This window comes from Mixophyes fleayi, chromosome 2, assembly GCF_038048845.1.
Source record: "Mixophyes fleayi isolate aMixFle1 chromosome 2, aMixFle1.hap1, whole genome shotgun sequence".
NCBI classification, from domain to species: Eukaryota; Metazoa; Chordata; class Amphibia; order Anura; family Limnodynastidae; genus Mixophyes; species Mixophyes fleayi.
Genome location: NC_134403.1, coordinates 287031000 through 287042088, shown reverse-complemented (window position 1 = coordinate 287042088; position 11089 = coordinate 287031000). Strand labels below are relative to the sequence as shown.

The 11089-nt window shown below is 35.0% G+C and overlaps 1 protein-coding gene across 1 annotated transcript; it reads right to left on the bottom strand.

The window, feature by feature from the left end:
- Nucleotides 1-7653: 7653 nt before the first annotated feature.
- KCNA10 (potassium voltage-gated channel subfamily A member 10) lies at nt 7654-9165 on the bottom strand. The gene has a single exon (XM_075197813.1). The coding sequence runs from the start codon at nt 9163-9165 to the stop codon at nt 7654-7656; it is 1512 nt and encodes a 503-aa protein (XP_075053914.1).
- Nucleotides 9166-11089: the final 1924 nt, after the last annotated feature.

Genomic DNA, 11089 nt, shown 5'->3' with positions numbered 1-11089 from the left:
TGTGAGCTAGGCACACCTCCAGTAATGCAGGGCAAGGCACACAAAAGCCTCCAGATAAGACAAAATAATAAGCTATAACAGACCTGGGATCCTACACTTATTGTGGACTGGGTTTTACAGTGCTTGGTGAGTGTAATGCTGGGACCCAAAGCAGAAACATAAGCAGGAAGTTTTCATGGTCATGTCACATAGCCATGGGAATGCTGAGGATTTTGAAGTAGAGAGGAGGAGTACGCTGAGAGCTGGGGGGAATGACCACCAGGACCAGGAATGAGAAAGGTGGGGACAGAGATGTTCTGTGTTGCCAAAAAGAGAAAACACCCTAACAGTCAAAGATAGACTGTACAAATAGAGATTAATCTGAGAGTTGGAAGCATAGATAAAAGCATAATAGAGAAGGACTGTGAGGGATAGACATATACTAGACTAATAGTAGACTGTATTATTCAACCAATGGAGGGTGAATGTTTGGTGTTGCGAGTAAAAGCGTGAGAGAACTGTGTAACTACAAAGCCCAGGTGAGCCAAATGCTGGAAAGAGCCTCAGTTGCTAAATAAGTAAGTTTTGTTTTGAACTGATTATTATTTATTTAATCACTGTTTAATAAGACCTGTGCAGGAGGAGTAAGGAAAGCATCATCCTTATTCTGCTACTAATGCATCCACTAAGCTATGTGTGAAGCCATGTGCCACAAGAAGAGTGTAAATAAAGTTTCTTGTTGCTCATTCAAGAACTGGTCTAGTACACAGTTACATGTAACATCTGTGATACCCATTGCATTAACAATTGTGCCCACAGTCTGTTGTCAAGTCTTCATGTGCAGAAACCCCTTTTTCCAGCCATCAACGTGGATTTTGAAGCCAAAATACCAAGCCTCTGGTACCCAAAGTGGGGCCCTCAATTTTGTGGATATATAAGCACACCAACAGGGGTTAGAAAAGACAGGACTTTTAAGAAGGGTATTAAACATAACCATAGCAACACCTTTGAGGGCACTTGGTCAGTAATGTTCTATATTTGTGTTCCCCAACTACAACAAAGTTTACCAACAGGTTGATGGCCCACCAACCTTCCAGTATGTACTGTAATGTAATCGATTGCAAAACGGTGGGAGCACCTTATAAGAGGGAAACATAAATGGCACATGAGATCAGTGAAGACCTGCTTGCAGGTGTGAGTCCTGTAAACAATCAATACAGAATTGTTGCAAGGAACAGGATGTGTGAAGGGGGAGTGCTGCTTTGACATCAAAGGAACAGCAGCTAATTTGTTTTCCTTAGGTCCAAATGTAGATTGCTGGATCTATCATCCAAACTTTAGTGTGATCCAATCCTTTTGCTCCTCCCCATGCCAGCAAATTATTCCAGTTCTTGTATCTGTAGATCTAAAATTCTCTCACAGACGAGTTGGTCACAGACCTTTGCATAAAATATTTCCTATTCATGGTTAAAACAATTAAAATGGTTATTCCTCTACTGTACCAGACCAGACACTGCAGGATACGTACAATACCTATGTGGAATATAAAATATCAGAAGAACCCTCATAAAATAAAAATATTAAGCAATTAATGTTAGCTGTAAGTAATATAGTCATTTATGGTTATAAATGTAAAAAAAAAAATTACATAGATTTTTTTCCCTTGGAAAAAATTTTATTAGGCTATCCTTAATGTCTTTTGTACATAACGGCCATTTTTACAGTGGCCCCTGATTGCAGACACATGTTATAAAATGCATACGATACTGACATCACTAGGACTCATGACGTAGACTAGCCCTATAGCTGGTGTAAGAGATACGGCAGAAAAACAAGTGACTTTGAGACAGCCAGAGCTTGAATCGGATGTGGAAGCATGCATTTGTGCTTGGCACGCCCTCAGTGTAAATTGACTATAGCCAAATGTCCCTTCCCCGCCCCGTTTACTCTCCGAAATCGTAGGCTGTAGTATGTGTCCATTGTGTCTGTATACGGCTGTATGACCCAATTCTGGGCATGCACAGATTGATTTTGCTTATGATACGCTCATAAACGACAGATATGTGCCTTAATAACTCAGGCCCTTTATGTACATTCGTTCTTTCTGAATAAGGGGAGGAGCTCATATTGGTTTTGGATGTCTAATACTATTGTTCTTCCTTATGTCATTACTATCATTATTGGCAATTATGTTTATAGTGTCAGCATACTCTGCAGTGCTTTACATTAAGGCCCAAAACAGTGGTCAAAGGGTGGGTGTATAAGGTGGTTGTGTACTTTATCACCACTTCACTTGGATTGAACTGCTTGGATTGTAATAAAATGCCATTCAATTACATTTTCCATACCACAACTTCTAAATTTCCACTTCAACCACTGGCCCAAACACTGTAAAAAAAACAAGACTAAGTATTGACAAAAAGACACAAGAGGTAAGAGTGTTCCATTGACAAACTTACAATCTATAGGAAAAGGAGTTTGGTAAATGAGGTGAAATGTCACATATTCCATATTGATCCAGCTGGCTTCCATATGATCCAGTCAAACATCAGTAGTGGGCTGAGGATTAGAAGGTTGAGTGGAAGGGAAAGTCTTTTTGTACAAGAGAGAATACATAGAATGGGAAAAAAGTCATGATATGGGAATGAGAGCTAGTAATGAATAAGAGTTAAAGGTCCAGATTGTGGGCATGTACGTACAAACAAACAGGTATGTAGGAACTAGCAGAGAGAAACAGCAAGAGATATTAATTTGGTGAGGAAAATCATTCAAGCAGATGCGTTAGACTGATGTTAGCGGTGAAAGTCATTCACTCAAAGTATGATGTTCTTGTGCTGAGAATGTGTTTGGTGAAAAATGGTGGATGTTATTTGCATTTTTGTTTTATTTCTTTTTACATTGTATTTTTTTCACATGGGGTTATTTACAAAGGTACAGCAATTTATAGCAGCAACTCCAACATTTGCTTTTATTAGTCTAACACCGAATTCAATTTGGGTTCCAGCTGCGCCAAGACCTTTAGTTGTTAGTTTCTTGGTTATGAACCTGGCATGCTGTGACGCACGCAAGTGATTCATGTTCCATCTTAATTCAATGAAAGGCATTCAAATGCTACAGTGCCCAAAAAAAAAATATGTAAACAGCAGAAGGTTTTCCGAAATACTGCTTAGATGTTCGTTGTGACTGCTGTTGCCAAGTGGTTAATTAAGCTGAGAAAGTTTCTCTTACATATGTTAAAAAGGCTAAGGGCAGCTCTCATTCCAGAATGCTTCACATGGCTAACCCTACATAGTTCAGATTCATGTGACTGAACGCATGATCATCAAAGAATCTTTGCGAGAGCCTCTGAATATTGACATATAACACCTGTCGCATGCTGCACTGAGAATCTATGTGAAATTTAAGTCTCCCTAACAGATTTTCCAGGAAATTATGCAAGTCATCAAAGCTCCAGCACATTCGCTTTGTCAGTTTGAATAAACAATAGAGAACTCTATAAGATCTCCCCCTTGAAATCATGTTGCCTTACATGAGACAAATCTTACTGTGAGGGACAAACTACTTCACCTACCTTTTCCATAGAACACACTAAGGTCTACTGGGGGGTTTAGTTCTGTGTATGACATTGATATCTCAAGCAATTGTTCAAAGAACATGAATGCTTTAACTCCACTTAAAATAATAATTTAATTTAAGTTTCCTTTAATTTACCTCAAATTAAAGTGAATATACTACATACTGAATGTATACTCATTTTTTTTTCTACTGTATCAATATTAAGTAAAACATTGGTTCAGAAGTGATTCTGCATAAACATTTGGTACAGTAAGTACATAAAAGCAAAAGTATTGCATATAGTTACAATGGACATAAAAAATTGCAATATCAAACAATAACAATATATTTCACACTCTTATTTTATCAGAATACAGTTATATCCTACTAGGGTAGAGGTGTATTCTCCAAAGTGAACAGTTCTATTTTTAATTTGTTCTGCATAAAAATATATAACTATATAATATGAGGAATTGAATATGAACGTGGAAACTGTTACATTTGAATCATTGCTTTAGAATGCAATGTACTAAAAACCAAAGTTTTATATGCTTGTTTAAACAATTTTACAATTTCACGAGAATCCTTTGTTGGCTTGTGTTGTGTTGTTTATTTTTTATTCCAACATTTTATAATTAGTTTGTTTTAATTTAGTATTTAGTATTTTTTGTACATTATTTGTTTTCTATTTTTGAAACCAATTAAATTGGGTAAAACCTCAAACTCACTTTATGAACTTTTTATTATTACATGATATTCAGGTTTATATAAAAGGCTATGCAAAGTTTTCCTTTCTCTCTTCCTATTCTTCTCTTTCTCCCTCCTACTCTCTCATTGTATAGAGGTGTTGTATGATTTGTTATCTGCAGCTTTGGTCATATCTTCAGTTCAATATTACCGTTATATCTCAAGAAGTCATCTCTGCTTTTTAAATGTCCTAACTAATCATTTGAAAGTAAAAATGAGAACCATGGATAATTCCCCCACCCTACTATTTGTCAGATTGTACCTGTAAGATGAAAATAATGGGCTATTTATATACACAATTGAAGATGTTTCCTTAAAAAGCAAAAACACACACTGTCAATTTCTTAAAAATAAATAAGCGTGTACCAGACACATAGCAAAACTTATCACATGACACATTTTAAGATAAACCAATGCATTGATGATCCAATGCAGAAATATTTTTCTTGAATTGTGAATCAAACTGCATTGAGGAATTATTGGCTAGATTGTGTACAAATATTGAACAGGTAAATGTGGTAAACTATATGTGACTTTTCATAAGACACTTTTACACTGTACCTGCCAGCAATCCAAATTTTTGATAGACAGTTCAAAATATAAACATCCTAAAAGGGTGTGGGTCTTTAAATTGTGTGTTTCACGCAGATCAGGTAAAACATAATTTGTTTTGATTTTAAAGTTGAAGATTTTGACTTAGACATAATATAACATGTTATTACTTCATGGAGGATATTATGTGGTGGATATTTTTTTTTTTATTTTGAAACTATTTGCTAGTTACAACTCAAACAATAGATGCAACTGCAAAAATGTTATTATGAAACAATATAATAACAGAATTATGAAAATAAATTATTATACAAATATAAAATATACAGAAGGTAGGATACATTTTGATAGAACCAAGACAGATATGAACACATATTTAGAATAAAATGCATGTTTATGATGTTTTAAATATTGCACATTTATTAATAAAGTGTTGCTGGAAATATTTACTAATTAATTGATCATACCCATCCAAATGGCAAACATGTAGCCTGTTTAACCGATATGACAGTTATGTGATTTATAAATGTTCAAAGATATTTGTAAAGTATATTGCTTTTTTACATGTGCATTTTGTTTACACAAATAAACACTTGATGAATCTAAAATGCAATGTCATACCCTTATTTTCTTTATTCAGTGGATGATTTATGAATTATATATAATTAATTTTTGAGCTTTCTGAATGGTATAAATTAAACTATGAATTTAAGTTGCTGATATAAATTAAACACCTATTAGACTGAAGAATTCTGAATGATGAGGGATTAAGAAAACAAGCATCAATAAAAAAATGAGAAATAGTAAATAAATAATATAATTATTAATTAGTAAAACATTTCTTGAAAAATTGCAATTATTTTGTCAAATTCAGAGTTTTTCAATTTAATTATTAGATTTATTTTTATTATTATGACTTTGATATGATTATGCAAAATGTTCTGTTTTTTATTCTAGTTTTATTAACTTATCTCTATTCATCTGATTTTTATGATTTTTAGTGTCAAAATTACGCAAAAAAATCAGCAAAATGTTTGCACATTTATATTTTGAACAATATAAACAATATTGTAAACTAAAATTAAATCCTGTATGCTGTATTGAGCCAAAATGTATATACAATTTAAAGCAAACCTTTCATACCCAAAATGTTTATTTTTTTAGAGAGAATTAATAATTACATCTACTTTGAGGTTTTATTTAGAAGTGCATAGTTTTAAATATATTTTGTTGGTTTGTGTTTTTAAAGTATATGTTGCTGTTTCATAACTCTGCTAATTACACTTAGTAAAGTATTATTCTACCTTCCTACAAAGGTCATGTAAGATAAACATATATTTTACACATGTATCGTCACATGTACTTTATTCTAAAATCTTACGTCCTATAAAAAGTAGGTTGTGCAGAAATATCAAGGTAAGGATATTAATGCCTGTACAGACTAAAACAAGAAACATTGTGAAATCACTTAATGCAATGTGTTATATTTATTCTTAACTTTATACAGATTCCAATCTTTAGACTCTACAAGCAACATAAATGGCTGCCAGAGGCAATAAGTATTACATGGGCTGCAGGTTATTAAACCATAATCCACGGGATCAAAAGCAAACACAAAGATTAATCTCCAGAATTTTCATTATGGGCACCATTAATCAAATAGTGACTTGCCAAAGCACAAACATAATCATATTAGTTGAGGCTTAAAAATAAAGTGTTGCATTGAAAAAATGCGATATTCAAAAATATAAAATGACTGAAATTATGAACCAATTCTTGGAATGCACAAATATATTACCCTAAACATATAATAATCTGGTGTCCTTCTGAATCTTCCAGTTAACTAAATCAAGCAAAAAATTAATAGAACCAATACCTTTGCTAGTTAAACAAACATGTCACAAAACAGTTGCCTATAGTATACAAAATAATAAAAAAAAAACCCCAGCATTTGCCATTTTTGTTTAATGTCTGCATGGGATATTCTCGAAAATGGTGGTAAGAGGTTGTTCTTTTATTGATCCACTTCTAGCTGTTGTTTTTTTATGTTCTGCTAAATTAATACACTGTTTTACACTATTTTACAGAATGTAACGGTAAATTAGGTCAAATTTACCACTACAATACAATTTTTGATATTTATTGAAATAGAACATATTCTACTTTCCCCTGTCCGAGCTGCAATATCCGCTTAATGTAAGTGATAATTTTCACAGGCCCTTTGTTTCTCTATAGAGATCAATGATCTCTATGAAAGTAGCCATTCCTCCTTCGGTCAACGGTCAAAAAATGGAACTGAGGGGGAAGCGACTATGTGATTGCATTGTGCACCAGTTTGCATCTCATAAAAGTGCTCCTGTATGTGATTTTGATGTTGGGAGTAGGAGGAGCTCTGATCAGTGACAAGTGCTCATTGTTTAGGGAAAGAAAAATTGTGGCTCTTACATTTGTAAATGTTGCTCTGTGGGGACTAGGTAAGTAATGATGGAAGCACAGCTTAGATTGTACACATGTCATAAAATTGGAAATTAGCACTTTCATGCTATTTTACTACAATTTTCCTGACAAAATAACACATATATAATATCTGCAAATAGAATGTAACAAAATTAAATTTTAACTTATTTCATATTAAAAAATGTATAACTTATTACCACATTTAAGAATTTCTCTCTGTGTTACATAAATCCATGTAGCTAGTACTATTGTAAAAGATTAACAGAAAGCTTTTTTTGATTATGAGTCACTAAAAGTTTTCACATTTATATATAGAGGAATTTGTTCTAGTAACTTGGGCCTAAAGGAAAATAACAGCCAGATTTAAGTTTTGCCATTTTTGTCAGGAATGCAGGATCCATTATTTTTCTTTAGAGAAGAAGTACTTCCTGACCTTGTTAAATTATTTACACTAATCTTGTCTACTTCTATGGGTGAAGTTTGTCGCTCTTCATTCTCTGTTTCCCTGTGATAGAAATAATTAAAATTTGATACAATTACTGGAACTGGGAGGGCAATAGTCAAGACTCCTGCAATAGCACAAAGAGTGCCTACCAGTTTACCGCCCAATGTAATAGGGCACATATCTCCGTAACCAACAGTTGTCATAGTCACTACAGCCCACCAGAAGCCATCTGGGATGCTGATGAATTGAGAATTGGGCTCATCAACTTCTGCAAAATATACAGCACTAGAAAACAAAATGACACCAATGAAAAGAAAAAATATTAGCAAACCCAGTTCTCTCATGCTGGCCTTCAGGGTTTGTCCTAATATCTGAAGTCCCTTTGAATGTCTGGACAATTTAAAAATTCGGAACACCCTGACAAGCCGGACAATTCTTAAAATGGCTAACGACATGTTTTGTTGTACATTGGGCTCTGTTTGTTTCACAAGTTCTGTGATTAGTGTTACAAAATATGGAATGATAGATACAATGTCAATTATATTCATAATGTTCTGAAAGAATACAGAGGAACTTGGGCAGACAACAAACCTAACAGAAAGTTCAAATGAAAACCATATAATGCAAGTTGTCTCTATTAGAAAGAATGGATCTGTGAAGGTGTTAAGGTATGCAATGCCTTCAGTATAATTGCCTGAGTTCCTGAATAGGCTAAAGTCTCTTTCTTCCCTAAATTCTGGCAAAGTTTCTAAGCAGAATATAAGTATGGAGATAACAATGACCAAAACTGAAACCAATGCCATTCCTCTTGCTGCACTGGAGCTTTCAGGGTATTCAAAGAGCAACCAGAATTGTCTATGGTAATCATTATTTGGTAACGGTATTTCTGGGTCCTTTAGAAAACCTTCATCATCTCGAAATTGTTCCAAAGCCTCATTTCCAAGTTCATAGAAAACAATTTCATCTGCAAACACATCTATTGGGACATTTGCTGGACGTCGTATTTTCCCACCAGACTGGTAATAATACAGAATTCCATCAAAGCTTGGACGGTTTCTATCAAAGAAATATTCATTCCTCATGGAATCAAAATAGTGGATTCTTTTATGAGGATCTCCAAGGAGTGTGTGGGGAAACTCACTAAGAGTTTTAAGTTGGGTCTCGTATCTGAGACCTGCTATATTGATGAAAACCCTTTGGTTCCCTTCTTCCAATCTCAATTGTTCAGTCACTAGATTTTCATGACATTCCTTCGAATATCTGGATATGTCTGCCTCATTTAAGGGTTCATTGATAATTATCTTCCAGCTGGAACTTTGATTTGCAAGTAATGGACTTTCATTCCCCACCGTTTTGGTACATGGTGAAGCTGCAGCAACATCAGTTTGAGCCTCCCCAGAATTTGGCAGAACCTTCAGAAGGACATCCATGTTGTATCTTGGAACAAAGTGTCAGGTGAATGTCATCCTTTGAAAATCTATGACAACTTCCACTTTCTGTAACAGAAAACCAAATTGAGCATTCCATAACATGTAATAAAAAAAAATATAAAACATGTTATCTTAATATTTCCAGCAAACCTTTTCTTCTTCTTATGTTAAATCATACTATTATTCTTAGTACTGAGTCCTAACTGTGAAACAGTGCACTGCATGATTATAAAGGGGAGGAATCCAAGTTTGTTTTTGGCTTTCATTCCATTAGCATGAAACAGAACACATACTGTGACATTTATATTACATGACAGCCTTCTATTTCCTCTATCAGCTTTCCTTTACCTACTTATTATAAAGGAAACATCCTTTCTATTTGGCAATGTTAAAATTAGCCTATGACAGCAGGTGAAGTGTCTGAATGGAAAACAGAAATCACTTCAGTTAACACATACATATAAAATATATAAAAATATTTTTGCTACACACACATGCCTATATATGTAAACACACACACAGAAATATGCTGCACTAAAAGTGATAGCAAAAAAAATTAAGAAAGATAAATTTCTCTTTTAGTTTTAGAGTATTCAAGCTCCCTCAATTTATTTTTGCATGTCTGGGAGAGGTCTTGTATGTAACATAGAATGCATAAGTATCTCTGGTGGTGATTCTAAAACCCTGTGATTACTAGTCACAAAATAATAATATATACAATACTGTGCAAAAGTTTTAGGCAGTTGTGGATACAATACTGTAAAGTAAGAATGCTTTCAAAAATAGAAGTGTTAATAGAAAAACATTTACCAGAAGAAGTCATCTCTAAGAGAATATGTCTTCTTAAAATACCTGTATGCAGGGCCGCCATCAGGGGGGTACAGGGGGTACTGTTGTACCGGGCCCGGGCTCACCAGGGGGCCCGGTACAACAGCACAACACAAACTTACCTGGGGGTCCGCTGTCTTGCAGTCCGCTGGTCTCCGCTACTCTACGCTGATGTCTTCAGCCTGGCTGTCACAGTGACAGCCAGGCACCAGAATGCGATCGCAGGGGTGGAGGAATCATTGCTCCGCCCCTGTGATCATGTGATCCTCTCTTGTCACTGATGGTGTGGTGTGACCTGACGTCACACCACTGTTCCCGCCGCCACAGAGGAAGAAGAAGAAGAAGGAGCAGCAGAAGAAGAAGCAGCAGAAGAAGAAGAAGAATCAGCAGAAGAAGAAGCAGCAGCAGAAGAAGAAGGAGCAGCAGCTGCAACACCTCTAACTGTAAGTATATTTTAAAGATTTTATTTTTCAGGTTTTTCTGTTTGGGGGGGCGCTCATCAGGGAGGGGGCGCTCATCGGGTTGGGGGGGCGCTCATCGGGGTGGGGGGGGGGCCCGGCCTGCGTCATTTGTACTGGGCCCCATGATTTCTGATGGCGGCTCTGCCTGTATGTGCAACAATCTGCTGCTTCTCTCCAGTCTGAGAGAGAGAAATAAGATATGCAGTCCAAATCCCAAACTATTACAAGCCATATGATATTCTGTATAAATCCTAAAAATCCTAATAGTATTATTAAAAAAAATCATTAAATGTCATATCTGGGGCAAATGGACTTTATGTAACTACAGGAGTATAAAATACATCTCAAAATACAAATACAATAATATGCAAATACAATAATATGTAGTTATAGACTAGTGTGAGATGGGAGAATGATTTGTCAAATAGCAATCATTGGAATCATATGCTGTATATAACATTAATAAAACATGCAAATGCTAGCTACATTAAACAATTGACACAGCAAACAAAAGGAAATATATAGCTGTGCCCCATACATTAAATAAAGGAAAAGTACAATATTCTTAAAATAAAATTGTATTAAAAAATTTGACACCTGGTACCCTTCCTCCCCTCTAGTTAAGGGTGTCACGA

What these genes read in the sequence shown, in the direction of transcription:
- KCNA10 (XM_075197813.1), bottom strand. Translation starts at nt 9,165, where the DNA reads ATGGATGTCCTTCTGAAGGTTCTGCCAAATTCTGGGGAGGCTCAAACT.